Source organism: Amblyomma mixtum, chromosome 3 (assembly GCF_055824585.1).
Source record: "Amblyomma mixtum isolate Tamu chromosome 3, ASM5582458v1, whole genome shotgun sequence".
Taxonomy (NCBI): Eukaryota; Metazoa; Arthropoda; class Arachnida; order Ixodida; family Ixodidae; genus Amblyomma; species Amblyomma mixtum.
The window spans coordinates 244364457-244386057 of NC_143014.1; the positions used below are offsets into that span (position 1 = coordinate 244364457).

Genomic DNA, 21601 nt, shown 5'->3' on the forward strand with positions numbered 1-21601 from the left:
GTTTCCTGCTGCTTACCTTTCTGACGCTGTGGCTCGTTGTTTTGTCGCATTATAATTGATGGCTTCACCTCGTATGTTTAACCTTTTCTGCTGTGGTAGGTGTATCGGCTTTCTCTCTCTCTCTTTTCTTTTTCGGAGTTCTAGTATATAGCACTTAAGATGCGTGATCATAGTTGTCGTCTCGTATTACTGCTTGTTGCTGTGTTGTGTATACGTTGTCTTTTTTTTCCTCTTCCATTGAATGATTTGTCGTAATAATCGGTGCGCTGTCCTTTACCTTGCTCGCAATTCTGCACCCGTACAGTTCGCGTGTAAATTCCTTCGCTCATTCAGTGACGGTTTCGCTGGAATTTCACCGCCTCCCCACTCGTGTGCGTTTCGTTCTGTCTCCTTTTGCCCTGCGTTTACATGTTCGTCGTGTTAGCGAAACAACGTCAGAGAAGTTTTTCATCGTTCCATAAGCAATGGCAGAAGCCTTACCTGCGCGCGGTGAAAAGCGAATTTCGTAGTGACCAGGATAGAAATAAATTCTAATTCATAAAGATCCCTGACTAACGTTAAAACTCTTGAATCCTTATTAGTAACGTGTGATCAGAACCTAAAGTCAGGGAGGTCTCGGGGGTCTCAGCCTCCCCCCCACGCTCCTCCACTCCAACAGTATTGAATTGACAATTCCCAGTATTAGAATGTAGGGACTGCATGAATCCGAAGCAGGCAACCATGTATTTTTCTTCTTTTCAGTGGCGGTCGGAACATTTCCTCTCTATCGTTTCGAAAGTTTCACTGCGATGTTTAATAAGAACCATCATATTTTCTGGTTGGTTGGTTGGTTGGTTGGTTTATGGGGTTTAACGTCCCAAAGCGACTAAGGCTATGAGAGACGCCGTAGTGGAGGGCTCCGGAAATTTCGACCACCTGGGGTTCTTTAACGTGCACTGACATCGCACAGTACACGGGCCTCGAATTTCTCCTCCAAAGAAATTCAGGAGAAATTCGAGGCCCGTGTACTGTGCGATGTCTAAATCTTGAGACGGAGAACAATAAAAAGTCGGCAGCACTACACAAAGGCTGCAATAAAAAGGGGAACCCGAGCCCTAACACCACGAGCCAGTCCAGAGCTGGCCACTAACCTCCAATGCTACAAAACAACATACAACAGCAACGAACACATTGTCAGAGCGTGAGGATCGTTTGTTTCAGGTCTGTGCCATAATTAAATTGAGCAAACAACGACATTTAAATATGATTTCTTCCGTCGTCCTGTTCACCTTTCTCGTGTTCGTTTTATGTTGCGCCTTGACCAAAAACGATGTACCAACTATCCCAGCAAAATGTTCTGATTTCTCCCCTTTGTGCAAAGCGATGTGTAAAAAGAGGCCGCCAGCCACTTTCTCTCTCTCAATCTTCATTTTCCTCTCCACCTGCGCTTGAATCGCTAGAGGCCCCCCTTCGATAGAGCCATGGACTTTAAGCACTGAAAATGTCCTACAGCAGTCCGCTTATTAGCTATTGTCGTTTGCGAAGACGGGTGGCTTCCAGAACGCCGCATTATAGCGCATGTGCACATCGCCAGCTTTTGTGCTACTATAATATGCTACGCATACGTGCAAAGGCGGCAATTAATGTATACTTGGTGTGCACGCGCATAAACTGAAAGCGGTCCAAATGAGCACTCTACCCTTGCAGGCCAGTGCTCGAGGAAACTGTGCTGGCTCTTCAGCAGTTTCTGCTGCTCGTAGAGTTTGCCCACTTGAAACGGCCAGTGAGGGTATACGCGCATTCTGCGGCACAGGAAACGAAAAAGAAAGAGAGAGAGAGCGTACATCATTCTAGGCTCTTTTTGCTATTGTAAACCGGATCACTCGTCTATGCTCGCTGCGCTGAGCGATTCGTGCTGCGACAGCAAGCGCGGGAAATAAAATCCAGTGGCGCTGTGTAAGACGCCCAAGCGGTGATTTATCTTCTCCAGAGCGCGTCAGACGGGAGACAGAAATAACACGACGAGATGAGGAAAAAATAAAGAAGAAATGCTAGGAGAGATTGCGCACACAGCCAGGCGCAGGAGGAATACTCGGCGAAAGCAAATCTCGCCTCGAGAACCGGGCACAGCGCGCCACCTCGCTCATTTCCTTCTCTCCATGGGCGCTTCAGCTGCGCTCTCTGTCCGCCGACATTCCAGTGCTACAAAGACGGTGTACTACGTCTACACGGAAGTAATGCGCTTCTTTCTTTCTTTCTTTCTTTCTTTCTTTCTTTCTTTCTTTCTTTCTTTCTTTCTTTCTTTCTTTCTTTCTTTCTTTCTTTCTTTCTTTCTTTCAAATCGGAGTCAGGTTCACTTTCGCTCCTCATCGACATCGACACGTAGTGGTGCGTGAATTCATCATGCGTTCAAAATCCGCGACGAAACGGCTGCCGCCTTCGGAGGCCGTTCTCTGAGCGCGCGGCGCGATCGATGCGTCCGTAGGTGTACTGTTTCGCTGCACCGGGAAAACAGCCTCGCGAGCAGCAGTCCACGCAGCCGCCTCGCGTCAGCCCGGACGAAGGCCTCAGAAGCGCTGCTTCAGCCGGAACACCATGACGGCTTCATCGGCTGCCTTCACTCTGCAACAGGAAGACGGGCAAATAAGCGCACCTGCGGGCAGAGCAAGCTGCCGGGGTCGCAGAGGCTGCACGTGGCGTTTTTCTGCCTGTTTTAGTCTCCCTTCCTCTGCCCGGGCAATTTTACCGCGTTCTAAAGTAAAGCACTGAATGGCAACTAACGCTGCGCTAACATGTGACATTCCATATACTACACTACATTCCACACAAGGTGTTTCTAGTTAGGAAAATAATAAGGAAAAAATGTTCTAAAGTGATGACCATTTTTTTTTTTTTGCGTGATACATAGTATAATGGGGATCCATAATACAACATTTTGGGCGAGTTGGTTACCTACATTCATTATTACAGCGCAAAGACGGCACAGAACAAGAAGGGGACAAACAGCGCTGACTGTCAACTAAGTTTTATTCGAGACCAGTAGGGTTTTTATACACCTGGCGATCAGAACGGGAAAACAAACATACACCAAACCCATAAACCCATAAACCCAACTGGCCGTTTCGTGCAATAGTTTCAGAAGCAGGGACATGGCAGAAGCATGTCGCAAGATACTTGCAACAGAAACTCAACGTTTTAACGATCGATGACCCTTTTAGAATAAGAAATTCTGACGAAGTAATCACCTTCCTAAAAGGAAGGGATCACGATAAAAAGCTGCAGGGATTTTCAGTCGACGTAAAAGACTTATATTATACAATTCCCCAGGCGGAAATCTTGTCAGCTGTGAACAAGCACATCGAAAAGCATGGCGTTATAGCCTTCCAAAACGAGTGCGGAATTTCCGCCGATGCCTTCCTAGAATTGTTATCGTTTTATCTTAGTTCGACTTTTGTAGAATGGAATGGGGATATGTACATTCAGAAAGACGGGATATGTATTGGTTCGTGCCTAGCCCCGGTTCTTAGCGATATGTTTTTGGCCTTGCGTGACAAAACACTGCAAGATCGTTTGGAAGGGTTCGGTGTGTGCCGCATTTTTAGATTTGTTGACGATTACTTTGTGTTAGTACAGAATGACAACCTCAGTTTTGAGCAGCAGTTCTTAAAGATTCATTCAGTGTTCACAGAGTGTCTTAAACCACTGGTTTTAACACATGAAACTCCAATTAATGATTCTATCAGGTTCTTAGATCTCGCCCTTCATTTCACTCCGTCCCATGTGTGTTGGTCGTACGAGCCTCGAGCAAAAAAACCCATCCTGCCATATGCATCAGCTCATTCGAAACTTGTAAAAAGGGCCATTATTCATTCTGTTTTTAATAATGTTTTAAAGAAGTGTTGCCAGCATAGTATGGAACTAAGCTTTGCGAAACAAGTTGATCGCCTTACGATGGCTGGTTATCCGATCGATGTACTAGTGTCAGTGGCAGAAAAGCAGCTAAAAAACCTGAGACCTCGCCACACTAGCGAACCGGTTAGGCAAAGGGAAAAAAGAAAGGTTGTTGTTTTGCCTTATCTCCATCAGGTGTCGCACAACCTCCGGAAAATTGGAAGTAGGGCAGGCGTTGACGTAGTATTTTCAGCGCCGGAAAAGCTTTCCAGGTTGTGCAAAAAAGTTAACTGCACGACGTACGAAACGCGCAGGTGTAAAGTGAAACACGGGCATCATTTTGTCCCATGTAAAGAAGATGTGGTGTATTCACTGCCCATGTCCTGTGGGAAAAAATACATCGGGCAGACTAGCCGCTGTCTCAACAAAAGGCTAAAAGAGCACAGTGACAATGTTGCACGTGTGGCTACCACAGGCCACGTAGCCAAACATTGCAGGGACTGCAGCGCAGAAGATGACAGCGAGGATAAATGTGAACCGATGTACAGGCAATGCAGTGTCATAGGGAAACACCCAGACACATTAACAAGAGAAATAATAGAAGCTGCTATGATTATTAGACTGCAGGACGAGTGCATAAGCGCACCATCAGTGGCATTGTCCCAGAAAGAGATGAAGTATCTAGAATGTGAAATCTGACACGTGCCGGATAACCGCCGTTACTGTACCCTTGCGCATGCCTACAGCTATTCTTGTATGTTTGTTTTCCCGTTCTGATCGCCAGGTGTATAAAAACCCTACTGGTCTCGAATAAAACTTAGTTGACAGTCAGCGCTGTTTGTCCCCTTCTTGTTCTGTGCCGTCTTTGCGCTGTAATAATGAATGAATATAATGGGGAACTGCTTCATCGCGTACGCATTTTGAAGTTTAAGAATCTTGCTGCTGAGCACTATTAATTCGGCGCTTTGAACATTTGCTGCATTGCCAAGAACAATACTAGGATGCATATTGCGAATATAGACCTTTCTAATGAGGGTTCCGTGGTAGTCGCCACATTGACAGCTGGGCTGTTGCAAACGGGTAAAGCAGAGTGCGCGCAACTGTAGACGTTTCGAGATCTTCCTTGCCCGATGGAAAGGTCTATAAAACGCGCAAGCCGCCCCGTGTAAAGTAAAAGCAAACAAAACTAAAAGAATATCATATATCGTTAGGATAACCATGGAAAAATTGGCTTGCTAGTCATGGTCTGACAATCATTTAGCAGAGTTTCTTGAATGCTGACAAGGAACTATAGGGCTGACAGTCAAGGACCGTGACGGTTATTTGCATGACACGGCGTAAAGTGTTCGTTAAACTACTATTCGCATTAAATGTCGCAGCATCCTTCATTCTGCCGGCTGCTACGTCGCCACGCGTTTCGAGGTAGCCAGCAATGAAACGCAGTATTTCAGGGCCGAAATAATGCAAGGATTTCATTCCAATTCTGTTCTTACTTAAATAATTCCGCTCTTCATCACTTGCCACAGCGACGACACGCCTCCACTATGTGCCAATCGAAGCGGCGGACGACAAGAGCAGAGTAAAAAAAAAAAAAAAAGATTGACAAGACGACCATGAAACCTGACTCGAGAAAGCTGCAGTTGGAATTACCCTCGATGATTAGTTTGATGCTTTTACTCTAATAAATGATATTACTGGGTGGGGATGTGGGTCGAGGGTGGGAGGTGAGGTGGTTGGTGGTGATGCTTCTTGAGGGTGGAGACTTCATGCTCCGGCCAACACTCTCCGGCGTTATTTGGAAGTGACAGTACCGCTGCTGTCGCACTAAAACAATCTCTTTACGATACCGACCCTGGCCACACAAGCAAGCCTTCCGGGAATATCCAAATCGTGCCTGCTCATCTCAGGAACTGTAGGCTTCAAGGAGCAATGCAAGCCGCCACCTCTGGTGTGACTACGTACTGGAGAACGACGGGGCTTTATTTAAAATTTGTAATATGTTGTGGCCATTCTATGTTGGGTTGAAATGTCTAGAACGAAACACAATTAGTGCACTTACCTCTTCAGCCGTTTGGCAAAGCCTTTGGCCATGTGCGTTTCAAGGTTAAGAAGCACAGAAAGCAGCGAGAATCCGAGCCAGATTCCTATGTATCCTCCGAAGTAGCCGAAGGCTTCCACTATCTGGAAATCAAAAGAGATGAAGATGTCATAATGCCATTGGTTAGCCCGAAACCGTCCTGTTTTCCGGTAAAATTTAGAATGGAAGCTGAGCCACATTTGTCATCCGTTAAGATGAAAAAAAGGGACGTTTCAGATCGCCAACAGCGTAAAAAACCAGCTTAGTTTCTGTCTCCGTATGGCTGCATCTGCGTAAGTATACCTACAGTGGACCTTCGTTTTCGTTCTTTCGAGTAACTGATCCAAAATTACATTTATGTTTCGAGCGCTGCGCCAAGAGCAACCATGCATAAATTAATAGAAGCTTTATTTTAGAGCTTTCTTCCTTTTTACGTTGGAATTACGGTGGAAACGTTTCTCTAGATTTGATTGTTTATACAGTGCAATGCTATGATTTGTATTGTGTCGTTTATTTGTCTTCTTGTAGCCTTTAGCCTAACCGTGGCAGTGATTGAGTCTTTCTCACATTCCCCTCCAGTTTAGGCCATGATAATGGCCTGCAGTACGTGTATAAATAATAAAAAAACCGAGAGGGTGGCCGTGCATGGTGATGTGTGGGGATGCACTGTACCGCAGTCATGCGTTGTGCGTGTGGCAACGCATGGTAGGTGTGCTTTGTAAGGCACGCGTGGTCGTGCATGGCAGCTCACAATGAGGTTCTTACGCTAGTGCATTGCCACAACTAAGTCCTCCAACTTTTGTTTTCTCTCTCTCTCTCTCTCTCTCTCTCTGTAGGGCGAGGGGAAGGGATGGGCGGCGGCTGCTGCATATTAAGGTGCAAGCCTAGGAACAGCGTCGTCGAAAACTTGATCGATCGCGTCCGAGGCGGACGGCTCAGACTGCAACGAAACAGAGCAGGTAGAGGCAAACACGCTCGGTGCATAGACTCACATGCAGCGAGCTTCGGAGGCAGCTTACTTCAGCCGAATACTTCAGGCATTTTAAGTCATGCTTACCGAAAGATTAGGTTGGTACTGCAGCACACGTTGCGTGTCGGACGAAAACTTTATTATGAATGAGAACTTGTTCCTGTGATGAGAGGAGTAGAAGTCTATGTAAGTTAAACGCAAGCCTGTAAAGTGCATGACAAGCAGCAAACAAAGGCAAATCGGTAAAAGGTGGGAACCCGTGGAGTCTTCGAAGACATTGTTCAAGTTCTTGGCTATGCCATCATTGCAGCTGGCGGTTACTCTAAAAAGGCCACACCAATTTCGCCGTTGCGTAAACTTTCATTCAGAATGGCTTTCGAAGAACTAACCATAGTTCTGGCGTCTTCTGAAAGGTGAAGTGCAGCCGCCTCTATCTCAGTTCGCGCTAGCAAAGGAACGTGACCTGAAGCAGTCAGATCGCCCGCATAGTTCGTGCTTAGGACTTTGCTTAAACAGAGCTCCCTGCGTCGCGATTTTTGCGGAGAGCCGCTGACAATCCATCACTTCAATCACGCGCATGCATAAGTAGAGGCACGTGTCAAATTAACTCCCGCTTTGTTGCGATCTCCTTAAGCACACTGGAGTCTAAAATAAATGTATGAGCCAGAGGGTCTGCCTGCGCTGTTGACTGATGAAGTCAGTGGGAATCACGCAAACAGAAAGTGTTGGCTCACATTACACGTGCAGAAAGTGGGCCAGAGCAGCTGAGCATTGAAAGACAAATTATTCGCTGCAACCGGCGCGCTTTTTACTCTCTGTGGTCGCGCCCGACGTATGGAAAGCACCTGAAAGCACGGATACTTCCAAGCACTCTGGATGCCCAGATTCCGTCGCGGCATAAAGCTGGAAGGATTAACGCCCGTCGAAAGTCTAACTTGCTGCCGCAGGTACCAAGTTAGAACACTAGCTCAAGGCCACAGCGAATTATTTCTCACACAAAATGCATAATACGAAATCACTCATACTTACATGTCTTTTCCAAATTCAGACTGTGAATAAAAATGAGTGGGAAGGAACACAAGATTATATTTGTGCCGAGCTCGTACAAACCATTGTTGTATTCAATTAGGTCAAAGCGTACGGACCGTTTTCGTGCTTGTTTTTTGCTCGTTTTATATTCAAACGGGAAGAGTAAAATTCGGACCTTGATTTGGCTTCATTCCTTACTGCAGTTATCAATTTTCTAACTGTGCAAGGCAAACAAGAAAAGAAACATCTTTTCCCTCTTCCTCAAGGCAATGAACCCACGCGAATATCTGAACCACATCTCACCCGTCGCTCCGATGAGTGCATCCTCTCCCAGGCAGAACAGTAACAAACGACCTCAGATGAAGCTTTCTCAAGAGCGACGTACCAGTGCCCCATTGCACGTAAGCTATAAATTCGTTCGAGGACCTCCTTAAGCAGCCTCTCAATAAATTTTAGCCAATGTGCTTCGCTCATTTTACTATGCATGCCTCACTCAGTCCTCTTCATTTTTTTGTGTTTTTAAATACGGCTTCAGGCGCCCCTCTATTGTGCCAATATTGGCAAAATACATGGATATCTAAAGCCGTAATTAAGAATACAAAAAATGAAGATGGTGCACTAAGGAGCATAAGCAGGGGGCATATACCCTCTAGTGTACCAGCAAACACCTTTCGGGGAGGCAAGGAGACGAATATATGCGAACCGAAAGACGTGGCTAAGGGCATCTTGTAGTTGTCTGCGCAACGTGGGAGTATTTTAATATGACTCTGCGAGTACCCGCGATACCGTGCAAGCCCGGGCACGGTGGTGAAGTCGTGGGTGCGACGAACGAAGCATCATCATCAGCCGAAAAAGAAGTGACCTCGTGGGTCGCCGCGCAAGGCAAGCTTCGGGTGTCCCTTCAGCATAGGTGTCGCTGTCGAAACCACGCAAAGAATGCAGTGGCTTCTCACTCATAAAACAAAGTAAACTACTTGTCAGTTCAGTTACCTACTGGTAGCTTCGCAAAAAATACTGTAGGCGCGTTAGTGTCAACAACAAAGACAATGGGTTGAGTCTGCGAGCGTTGGCGCTATATTTGCACGTACCTTGTCCACCGCGAGGCTGCTCAACCTCACGTCGTACTTCGTTTCTCTTCAATTAAAATGGCGGCCGCGTAGTCCAGAGCCAGACGTTAAGCGTGAAAAAAGAAAAGAAGCATATGGATGAGCAAATCTTACGCATTCAACACACCATACGTCCTTGTTCTCTACTGATTTATGTGGAAGGGAATAAAAAAAAAAAGAGAAAAAAAACGACAGGACGATAATGAAACCTGATGCAAGAAATGTGCGATGCAGTTCGATTGAGCCTCGATGGTTACTTTGATGCTTTTGCTCTAATTTAGAGTTCTACTGGGTGGGTGGAGGTGAGCTGACACAAAGCAAAGGATTACGCAGGAACATACGAATTACCGACGCACAAGTTTTGCACATAGAAAAAAGTAAACATGCTAGCCCTCAGCGCACGTTCGATAACTTTCTTGCTCGTGCGCTCCGGGCGTGCGTGCGTGGGAAAGAACAGGAGCGAATAGGCGCGGGTAGAGAGAGCGCTCCGTACTCACTGGCAGGCTACGCGGCATTGGCTCAGGCAAAGCTGATAGGTCCCCAAGTTTTCAACTCTTCTCGCGCATATGTCTGAAACACGAGGAAGGTGGACATCCTCACTGATGCGAGCTTCACTTCTGAAATCGTGCACTGATGATTATTAATGCTACTATTAGTGCGCTAGCACTTACAGTGGTCATTCCGTTGTGTGTTTGTCTGAAGCGTGCATTTTGGCAGGCTGCCCACTTGCCCAACCGGGTTGTGGGCAACCTGCCTAGGCCAGTGTATATATATATATATATATATATATATATATATATATATATATATATATATATATATATATATATACATGGTCTGTTCTGAAAGTAGTAGGACTCATTTTTTTAAACAAAATTTATTCAAGAGAATAGTACAAACGATTACAATTTTTCAAGGTAGCACCCTTCCGCACCTACTCACTGCTGCTAATGAGTTTTACAATTTCCGTACGCCTCCAGGAACGCCTGGACCGGAATGCTGTTTAGCTCCCTCGTCACGGCCTGTTGAACCACCTCTACCGATCCGTGATGTTTCCCCTCGAGCGTCGATTTTATTCTCGGGAATAGAAAAAAGTCTGGCAGGGCCAAGTCGAGGCTGTAGGGGGGGGGGGGCTGAGACAGCGTTGCCGCCTTGTGCGGGACAAAAAATCGGGGTCCTCATTCAGATGACGAAGAAGATCCTACCGGTTGACCTTTTCCTCCTCTGACAACACTCCCGGCGCAAACTTCGCGCACGCTTTCCTCATGGGTAAGTTTTCTGTCACGATCCCAAAAACTTGGGTTTGAGGAATGCTCAAGTCATCAGCAATCATTCTGATAGATCACTGTTAAGTAAATGTTTCCCTCGCTACACATTTTCGTTGGTCTTGCTGGTCGAAGGGCGTCTGAAGCGGTCGTCTTCCTCCACTCTTTCCTTACCTTCTCGGAAAAGCTTGTGCCTATCAAAAACACCTGATCTACCCATGGAAGCGTCACCGTAGGCCACCTTAATCATGTTGTGAGTCTCTTTGCCCGTTTTACCAAGATTTACTCAAAATTTGACCGCGTATCGCTGATGCAGTAAGCGCTCGACGATTCTGCGTGACGAGACGTTTCGACAGGGGTTCACAGTACAAGCGACCTCCTCTTTTTAACGGCCGAGAGCCGACTGCCGATTTTCCACAGCATTCCCAATATCCCCCTTCAACGATCCCGCACGCGCAGACCACCTCTCGTCCGCCCGTTCGCCCAGGAAAAAACCAGTCCTACTACTTTCAGAACAGACCATGTATATATATATATATATATATATATATATATATATATATATATATATATATATATATATATATATATATATATATATATATATAATTCGCTTTAAGCGATAACATATTCAGTAATATTATCAATTGATCAACACCACAAAATAAATTAATTAATTAAAAAATCCCCTGTGCCCCTTGGTTTCTGTGCCTGTTGGCTTCTCTCTCAAGGGGAACGAGCCCCTCCACCCCCTTCCCTTGTTTGCTTAATTGCTTAGCGAGGGCCTCGGTTCTGGCAGCCTTGACGCCATAGGAAGCATAAGAGGGTTCTCACGCAGCTTCCACCCTCGCCGTTCGATGACGTTCCACGTCACATCAGCGGTAACTCAGGACGTGCTACGTCCGCCGCTTAAGAACGGGGGTGGCGCTGGTGAACACTCCCAAGGTTAGGTTATTTCTAAACATAAATACCCCCGAAAGCAGAAGACTTGACAGCCGTCGCCGTAGCTCAGCGGTAGAGCACCGGACGCGTAATTCGGAGGTCGTGGGTTCAGATCCCACCGGCGGCATGTGGTTGTTTCTTCTGCTTTTATAATCAAATAGCTTTAAGCGATAACATATTCAGTAAAATTATCAATTGATCAACACCACAAAATAAATAAATTAATTAAAAAATCCCCTGTGCCCCTTGGTTTCTGTGGCTGTTGGCTTCTCTCACACACATATATATATATATATATATATATATATATATATATATATATATATATATATATGAGAGTGCCTGGGTTGGGCAATAATTGTGGACCTCCATAACTTTCCTATTGACGCCTGAACGTTTCAAGCTATACTTCAAAAGTTAATTTTTTTGTCTCGACTAATTATTCAAACAGGAGGACCGAAAAAATAGTACTGTAACTTTGAATAAACCCTAAACGTTCAGGCGTCAATAGGAAAGTTATGGAGGTCCACAACTATTGTCCAACCCAGGCACTTCCAACGAGATAGACTTAGCGTGGCCGTTTTTATTCGGGAAAAACGAAAGCCCGCGGAGTTTAAAAAATACCACGTGACAGCGCGCTCCGTGCGCCCGAATGAGCCGCGATTACAGCGCCCTCATCCGTGCTTTGTAAAAACCATCACTCACTTCGCGCCTTTCGTGCTGCCCAAGACAGAGCTTCGCGTTGTGCTTGGTTCGAAGATAAGCGTCAGTGGGTACGGGCGGCAGTTGAAAGAAAGCACGGCTCCCGTTTCTGCGGCGATAATTGCGCTGTCACGTTAGCAGAATTCGGGAGCAAGATCCCAACAAGCAAAGACGCGTACAACAAGCCTGATAACGTCTTGTGAATTACGCTGAAGAACAGGAGCCGCGCTTTCTTGCAATTGCCGCCCGAACCCACTGGCACTTATCTTGGAACCAAGCGCTACGTGAAGCCGTCTTGGGCAACACGAAAGGCGCGAAGGAAGTGATGTTTTTTTACAAAGCACGGATGAGAGCGCTGTAATCGCCCCCCCCCCCCCCCCCCCCACACACACCAATATGAGTCATGTTTAATGTACTACTCCCCCCCCCCTTTATGTAATACCCCCTCCCCCCCCAGGGGCCTTTAAGGGTCAAATAAATGATGATGATCCGGGCGTACGTAGCGCGCTGTCACGTGGTATTTTTTTAAACTCAGCGGACTTTCGTTTTTCCCGAATAAAAATGGCCACGCTAAGTCTATCTCGTTTGAAGTGCCTGGGTTGGACAATATTTGTGGAGCTCCATAACTTTCCTATTGACGCCTGAACGCTTCAAGCTATATTTCAAAAGTTAATTTTTTGTCTCGACTAATTATTCAAATAGGAGGACCGAAAAAATAGTACTGTAATTTTAGATAAGCCCTAACAACATCCACACGATTTCAGTTCTGCAGAACGCTTAGTTTCTTTATAAATCTTGGTCCAAGTTAGCTGGGACACCCTGTGTGTGTGTGTGTGTGTGTGTGTGTGTGTATGTGTGTGTGTGTGTGTGTGTGTGTGTGTGTGTGTGTGTGTGTGTGCGTGCGTGCGTGCGTGCGTGCGTGCGTGTGTGTGTGTGTGTGTGTGTGTGTGTGTGTGTGTGTGTGTGTGTGTGTGTGTATATACATGCACACACTCTCAGCACCACAAATAAGAACATTCCCGTATCCATCATATAACCTGCCCACCGGATTGTGAGCAAACTGACCAGCGTGGCAGGTGGCTGTTAAATTAAAAATTGGTCGTGAGAGGTTGCTCGGTAAGAGCAACCTGTGGCGCACAAGCCCCACTGGAGGCACCACCTTCCATCGCAGGGCAGTGACGCATGCATTAACCGCTGCACCACTGCGCCAGGAGTAGTACGATGATTCTCAGGCATCTATGAATGTGAAGTAGGGAATGATCCCAACACCGGAACCGAAGTCAAAACCGAAGTGCTAGAGCACCTAATTCACATTTGGTCTAACTACCCAAATCGGGTGTCATTTTTGTTTTTATTATTGAACTAAACAAACACTGGTTTATTGATTAAAAGCGCAAAAGACGCAAACAGCGAAAAGAACCCCAGGCTAGCAAGTTTTTTTTTTTTTTCAAAAGAGACGCCTCACCCGTCTGCTTTACGCGCGAAAGTGTAGGGGGGTATCACGTAACGTCTAGCGCCATATTTTTGCCCAAAAGGCGAGACGGTGCAGGCGCCGTTGCCCCGGCAACCGCCGGAGAGCTCGTCTGTATATGTGCACATCGGCAGTGTCTGGGCACACAGCAAGCGCATCGTAGCCTCTCGCAACGCATCCTCGCTCTCATTCAAGCGTTGCGCTTGGAGTGTAGAGAGGCTGGCTAGATGTTATCGATTTTCTGCCTCTTTGTTTGAGAAAGGTTACCACAGCCGAAGACAGTATGTTTGCGGAAAACGTTTTCGTAGAGGCATGGCGTTCTCTTCAAAGGGTACTCGACGCTCATCAGTGCTTGTTGAATTGTTGTTAATATGATAGCATTAAGAGGACCATGAGGCGAAAACGGTACGGCGGCATCGGCGTCTGTGTGAAGCTTCCACGTACCGGATGGTGTTTAGGAGAATTTGCCGCTCTCTGCCTGCCGCCTGCCAACCATACCCCTTTCCAGTTGAAGGGGAGAGGACGAAGACGCCGAACAAAGAATGACTCAGCAAAAATGAAAATCACTAAGGAGGAAATGACTCGGACAACAGCAAGCCTACATGCAGAATACACAGCGTCCCGAAGAACTCTCCGTGCAAAAATGAGGCTTGCGGGAGCTATTCCTTGTCGCATTGAGTCTCAGAAGCGACGCCGGTGGCTGTGTGTGAAAGAGCCACCTGCTTGTGCAGTGGCGAATCGCTTAACCGCTGCACCACTGCGCCGGTAGTGATATGAGGACTCGCTGCGATCTAACAATGTGACACATTTTGCGTTGCGCAGTCGGCATTGAAATAGAAACGGAATTATAATAGTAGATTGGGGAGTGAAATACAATGGACTCCGGTTTGGAGTAGAATCAGAACTGGAATAGATTGGCGAATGCAAGAAGAATGCTATCGCGTTTCCACCGCATCAATCCAACTGATGGCCTCTAATTTTTTTTTTCTCATCGACGCACATGGCTCTTGCTCGCCGACCAGTTTTACTGCATTGTTCTTATTGACATAGGTACAGGAAAACCTGTCAACGCGTTCCAATGGCCTGTAGCGTTGCAGCTGTAGTGCATGAGCAATCACGCATCGTCTATTGTGCACAAAAAGACGTTTCGGCACGTTTTAAGCCGGGTGCTTAGCTCGCATCTGCGTCATTTCTTGGGGTGACGGTGTAAAACGTCAACACTCTTTTGACTGCTCTCTACGCAGGTTCGTTATTGTTCGCTAGGTCGTCCATGACATTCAAAGATGGAGCCATTACCTCAAAAATATGGCTTTTGCGGCGTAGTATTTCCAGTGTTGGACCAGTGAATTGACTTAAATAGTAAGCTGGTTAACTAATTGTTAAAATTAACTTTTTAACTTGTACAGTTAGGCGCACTGTTGCCGCATTGGTTAGTTGCCTTTTCCCAATTGTGAACTGGAAATTTCCTTTTTTTTCCACAAAATAATTTTTTTGCAAAAAGAATAACTTTAGAGTGAATACCGCCAACGAAATCAATAGAAAATATCAATCCAGTAAAATTAAATACAAAGCCCACGAATTATCAAAATCGGAGAGACAGCGTTTCGTAGCGGCTTCCAACTCGCCAGCGCAGCTTTCTCTGCATACTCAGCGTTACAACAGAGTCGCTAGCGGCCTGCGCTACCCTCCGACAAAAAAGCCTGTTGTGCTGCGCTTCATCGTATATCGTCATCGTCGCTTCGTTTTGATAAGTTTTGAGATGAGATTGTTGCATGCGCGACTTGCGTTTAGGAGGTTCGAATTAAAGGGTATGCTTTTCCGCATGCTCGAAAAATATCGCGCAGCATGGTGTAAGCGACGCACTTTCTCATGGCATGTTGGGGAGGTACCTAGGCCCGGACCAAGCACTGAAGCGTGCGAAACAGGTGTTCGAAGTGCTCTAACCGCACCGACGAAGTCCACATGGTCCTTTTTTTTTTTTCAAGTTCACGATTCTGGCGTTAAGCAACTATAACGTAGTTACTTGACGGAAGCCAACAGTCATCGTATGTCATCTGCGCCTCGAGGGGAGGGATAAAAGAGGGTGCGAAATGAAGTTTAACGAGCCGAAGTTGAGGGTCCCCGCCTTCTCATGTTCTCAGAACTAACAGATGGGCGCATTTGGTATATCCTCCATTGAAATCCGGGTGCCGCGGGCATTTGACTCCGTGCCTATAGCGACCCCGCACCTTCTCTCGAACTTACCTCCTTCACCCATCCGCACCCCTAGACCGAACGATCAACCCACACCGCGCGCGGGGACAAAAGCCCTGCCTAGCCTCGGCTGCATTGCGAAGATTATCTGAATGAATCCCTGCAATCAGTGTGCACGAGGAGGGATCTGCTATGGGAAAATGAGAAAGCTGTCCCCTTCCCAGCTTTCCAAAAAAGAATGCAGCCATGGGCGTCCCACCCCGGCCTCTTGTGCAGTGTACCCGTGCCGCGCCCGCGATTAATTATATTAATTATATACTGCGGCTCTGCAGCCAAGGCTAGGAAGGAAAAAGAAGAAGACGGGCCAAATTTCTGCACCCAAGACTAGTCAGGCCTCCACGATGAAAGACTTTTCGCTGTATCTCTAGACATTTTCCCCAGAAAACACATGTGGAACAGCAGTTTTCAGTGACACCGAAAATTTCCCCACATTTCCAATGGGTTAAAGATAAATTTTCCCTTTTTTTCTTTGTAGCTTGCTTTTCCCACGATATGGGAAATTTCCCAAGATTCGGCAACACTGGTTAGGCGCCTAGTTGCAATTAGATATTTGAAGCCGGTCGTTAGTAATAGCCAAACCAGTTTTTAGAATTTCGAAAACGGGTTTATCCTCGGCGATGTGGCTCGACAAAACTTGGCTACATCGTGCCAAAATACACTTACTTTCGAAAAGCATGCAGGCAAAGCAACCTTTCCAGTGCATGTAACTAGCCAAAAAAGTCAAATTTTGTCGAGCTACAGCGCCAAAGGCAATTGCGTTTTCTAAATTCTAAAAACTGAGAGGGCTATTGCTAACGACCGGCGACAAATTTCTAATTGCAACTAGGTGCCTAACTCTAATAGTTAAAGAATTAATTATTAAAATTAATTAACCAGTTACTACTCAAAATTTTAATTATTCACCGGTTTTCTGGCGTCCGCCAAGAGTGGTGATACTATGATTAAAAAGCCATATTTTGACCTCAAGAGACCTTTTTTGAGAATAACTTAAAGTCTTCCCTGAAACGCCTGGTATAACAGGCCTTCCCTTTTCTTCTTTTCCCCCTCAATCGTGACATACCGCTGCATATCAAGTCTAGCGCAGAACACTGAACACGTTCTGCGCAGCGTGACAAGAGCAAACAAAGTACAAGTTTCCATCGGACTCTTTCCAAATGATGAGGCCGACATATCAGAGAGCCCGCGATTCGAACTTAGGCAATCTTTTTGCAATAAGCACGCAATTACTCATTCGCATCCCCATAAGCGCAGCCGTATGGCTACAAAGCAAATATATACAGATTTCACAGAAGCTTCGTAGTTGAAGAAAAATTTGTTCAGGCATGGGGTTCGAACCCGGGTCCACCCCCTCTCCGGGGCAGTCACTTTATCAACTGAACTAACTAGGAACGTTAGCAAATAGCTAGATGAGGCCGAATAGATTAACAACTCAAAGCTGGAACGGTGTTAGACCCCTAAGCGCCTTGGACGAAATATTTTTGCTGTTCTGCTCTCCTTCTCTGTCCTGTGCCTGATTTTTTTTCGCCCATCCGACATAGGCTCTAAAGCTACCGGGTACGAGCCTCCTTCGTCAGGTGCCACGGTGCCCTTTCAACCTACGTGCTGCTTCTATGTTTTCTCATCCTGGAACGAGCGCTTTGCCCCACAAAGACTACTAATGCAGCAAAAACAGCTTTACGCTTTAAGCTGTTTGTTAAGAGCAACTGCACCACTTTTTGAAAATTCCGAAATATTCAAGGATTCAAATCTATATAAGCTGCAGGTAAGTCATGCTAAATTTTTTTGCTCTGTCCTTTAAGATGATGACGTAATCGACAATTAAATTTGAGGTTTCTCCTCACAGAAGGGTGCAGAGAAGCTCGATGTGACATTCCGGACGGTAAGATTTCAAATTTCCGTCAACCGTAGCGTGTCATGCGTCGTTAGATGCTGCGAAACAATGCTTCGCGGGCTTTGCCTTCTGTGTCACTGGTTTTCTTCCTTCAAAGAAAGCATCTATGCGTTGGAAATGTGCCGATACTGTTGACGGCGTCATCATGAGGCCCTCACTTGGTCCTGTGCGCTGCGATGAAGCATGAAGGCCTTCGCGATTTTAAACGGCGATTACGTCACTATTAGAAATGCTAGCCCAGAAGTACTTCGCTTGCTTAACCTGCAAGTTTCTCAGATTCCACCGCTTTAAGCTTGTTGAATTTAAAACCTGCGCACTTTCCCTTCAAAGGAGTGGAGGCACCAAATTTTTCTTAATGTGTTCTTGCTCTGGAATGATGCGTACGACATTAGTAAACATGGGTCACCATGTAGAATTCGTCAACTCTCAAAAAATAATTCGTACTTTTTTTTTTTTGCCTCTGTAGCTTCAGTTTCGGTTTCAGTTGCCAGACAATGGTTTCGACGTCACAAGTGAGCCTGAGATCGCGTGAGGCACACAAACACTGCAATATAACCGCTATTTTGTCGTTTCAGAACTCTCATGCTGAACTGCGCCAGAAGCCGGAATGACAGAAAGTGATTAAAGAGCTATTATACTGCAGCTTTTGTATGCCTCACGTGATCTGGTACTCACTTGTGACGTCGCAACTGTCTTCGACTGCTGAAGTTGAAACCGAAAAATTATACTGATCACAGGCGGATTTCGCGCCGTGATTCATTTTTACTAATGCCTTACGCATGATTCGAGCGCAAAAATATACTACACAAATGTTGGTGTATCTACCCCTTTAAAGGTACACCAGACGGTAAGTCCAGCTATATTGAGCGATTAGGGTCATGGGATCGCAATTATGTCATTTTTATCGCGAACAGCGCTTGGATAAGCTAGAAAATTGCTTAAAACCGAAAGACGTGCGACATCACTCGTGGATTCTGGTAACGACCCCCCGTCAAGTGGATTCTTCGCCGGACACGATTAGTTCGTCGATTTCACGCACAACGCTATTTCGATGGGAGGAGGAAAATAGCGCGGCTAAGGAGGGAGGCTAGAGCGGCAAGCGGCCGAAACGATAATGCGAAGTGCCGCTCGCTTTGTACGTCGCCCAGTCGGCCTTGGTGAAAATGTCGTGAGCAGCAACATCATAATCGCAAGCCACGCACAAGTTCAATCGCGCTCTTCCCGGTGAGAAAATAGATGATGCGGAGTATGGTGGCGCCATCTGTTACACCGACTGCAAGTGCTGAATCAACACGGCCATCTGAGCGGCGGGTCAGTTTCGTTTAGTTTCCGTTCAATTTTCTTCGCAACGAAGTAAACTTATTGCGATGAAGAAAAACTTCGACAGTGTTCCCGAAGGGCAATCCATCACCAGTATAGCACAACTTCTTGGTTACGCCTGTATTTCTCTTCAGCGACCCTTTAAGCTAAAAACATATGTTTGCTTGAAACGTATATAAACAACAACTTGCCAAATAACCAAAACGTCTTCCGAGGTGTGCTTGATGAACAGAACAGAGCATCGAAAGAACGACAAAATGTAATAAAACGTGGTATATATATTACGTGTCCTGGCATTCTAAGCGGTTTTACTTGTAGGATTAGGGGGCGAATGGTTACCGTTGGGATAAAGGGGAGCGCACCCCAAAAGAGGGTGGTAAGCGAAAGTCATCACAGCAACATGCGAAAAGTCGTCAAGCATACGGGGCCAGCTCTGCCATGGGATCACACCCACAAAATGTTGATCACAAGGGTCCTTATAACACGGCGACTCTCTTTGTTCAGTCAAAATCAATACATTTTTATTGTCCAACCAGCTGACTGGTTTGGTGGACGATATCAACCAACCATAGGGGGGAGGTATTCCTCGCAGCCAATGACGATTGGCGAAAAGAATACAAATAGATCGAACAAAATTTGGAATGCGATCCTTAAATTCAGCAAATCCTTCAGAAATGTAGAGCGCTCCATACCGTCTCTGATGATGTCGCAGACCTGGCCTCCGAATGTTGCAGCAAACTCGTGGTGCGTGCGAACGCACTGACAGTGCTTCATCTCCAGTGACATCTCGCAGTTCTGGACACATATCTGAACGGCAGAATGCATACAACATCGACAAAGGTCACAACCCATGAGATGAACGTGGAAAAAGCATAAAAAGCCAAACGCAGCATTCGCATGCGACATGCATGATTAGATCTACAGTCGGGTCGCCTGTGCGAAATGTGCACTCTGGGAAACGAGTGCGGATCAGACAACGGCCAAAACGAACTTAACCACAGCTTACTGTCTTCTTAAAAGCATAACAATAATAAATCTCGCATAAGCGTGGCTTGTCTCATGGGCGTCCGCCTTTCTCGTGCCTAATGAAAAACCGATAGCTTGCTTGTTCAGCACTACACAACCCTACATAGACGTGTAGCAGCTTCGACCCGCATTTGATCACTGTTTACTGCAACTGCTAAGTTTCATGGCTGGTCAAGTTGATGATCGGGCAGTAACTGCGAATGTCTACTCGACCAAACGCATAAGGCGTCCGCTGTTACGGAATCATAGTAAAAATTGCCTCTCAGTACCGTCGTCGCCTCTGGTAAATATAGAAAACGCACAGCTGGGGCCTCGGTTTTCTGTTAACGATAAAGGTTGCACGGTAGACGCTATGCGAAGGGCTTCTAAATGCCGGAATGACGCTGAAGCCAGCTAAAGAATCAGAGGCTGCATCTGTCAAGTCGGCTGCGCCGCAACGCAATAGAATATCTACCCTCATCGGGTTCAGGTGGCAGCCACTCGGTGAATAGCGTTACGAGTGTCGCGGGAAAAACAGTCGCGCAAGTCATCTCCCAGCGGGAGCATAAACCGGGACAGTAAACTGAATGTGCTCGAAGTGACCCCTATGCTGTGGAACTGAACGTCTAGCGTGGTGAAAGCTAGAGCAAGCGCTTTCACCCTGTAGTGCTGTATACCGCTAAAAGCGCTGCACAACTTCCGTAAGACCGAACATATTGTGTCGTCAGAAAGCTAAGTGCGCTCTGTTGGCCACAGCTCTTGCTACTGCCGCTCAGATATGGCATAATTGCAGCACAGACTTGTGCTGCAGTGTTGCCGCATGAGTATACGAACAAATGTGCGTGCTTCCTGTTCAAGAGAGACACCCAAATGCACAATATAGAAAACTTCGATACGCATCAGTGATTATTCCCTTTTACAGATTTTTTTTAGCAAGAGCATAATGTACGGTAACTGCTCCACCTTCGTCAGGCACTCAGAAAACAGTAATAAGAGAAAATACATGTGATTCATATTTTACAGCGTTTCGAACAGGACTCGAGGACTGTCTGTCAAAATGCGATTGCAGAATACAAGTGCGCCAGCGAGAAGACAGAATATTTAGGAGACTAAAGTGAGTAGTGATGCTCAGCACGCGGGTTGCAAAGCAAAAACCAAAGAAACTTAACAAAGAACCCCCTACCCCCCCCCCCCCCCCCCCCTCCCACCCCTGCTATTAAGAAAAAAAAAAGGAAACTATACGAGTGGACTTACGTCCTGGGTGTAGTATCCGAAATATTTCTTTTGATTCCCCATGGAGATGTAGTCTATGCAGCTCGACTTGTAAGGGGCCGGCAAACGCTCCACTTTTTCCTGTGTGCGGCAAAATGCCGAGAGCGGCAACAGATGATTGAGTGAACCATCACTCGACTCATGACGCATCACTGCCGAACCACACGCAACTCTGTGCAGAAACTGAGGCTGCCACGAAGCTATATGTGTCAAGCTTAAGCGGCTGCGTTGAAATGAAGCTCAGTTTAATGTGTTGTATTATAAATGCTGATATCATAAAGCTCCCTGTTTTCCAACGACATGAACATATGAGAAAGAGGTTGGTGCTAAATAGTGGCGCTGGCTTCTGCTTTTCAGAGAAAGGAATAAAAACGCTGAAAGTCTGCCGCAGTGAACACTCAGAAGACGCACAACGTAACATACAGCGA

At 46.3% G+C, this 21601-nt stretch overlaps 1 protein-coding gene across 1 annotated transcript; it reads right to left on the reverse strand.

The window, feature by feature from the left end:
* Positions 1-2392: 2392 nt before the first annotated feature.
* LOC149354215 (bile acid-sensitive ion channel-like) lies at positions 2393-21235 on the reverse strand. The gene is made up of 8 exons (XM_089583182.1): positions 21156-21235; positions 19589-19703; positions 9550-9622; positions 9035-9080; positions 7947-7966; positions 7005-7077; positions 5930-6051; positions 2393-2601 (listed from the first exon to the last, which is right to left on the reverse strand). The coding sequence occupies exons 1-8, from the start codon at positions 21195-21197 to the stop codon at positions 2547-2549; spliced, it is 546 nt and encodes a 181-aa protein (XP_089439308.1). The 5' UTR covers positions 21198-21235; the 3' UTR covers positions 2393-2546.
* Between the last annotated feature and the right edge of the window lie 366 nt (positions 21236-21601).

Bases quoted from the DNA above. Each gene is read 5' to 3' on its own strand.
- LOC149354215 (XM_089583182.1), bottom strand. From the start codon at position 21,197: ATGGGGAATCAAAAGAAATATTTCGGATACTACACCCAGGAC. The intron at 9,081-9,549 runs GTGAGTACGGAG...TTTTAATTGAAG, and splicing joins CAATGCCGCGTAGCCTGCCA to AGAAACGAAGTACGACGTGA. The intron at 6,052-7,004 runs GTAAGCATGACT...TTTGATTTCCAG, and splicing joins AGTACCAACCTAATCTTTCG to ATAGTGGAAGCCTTCGGCTA.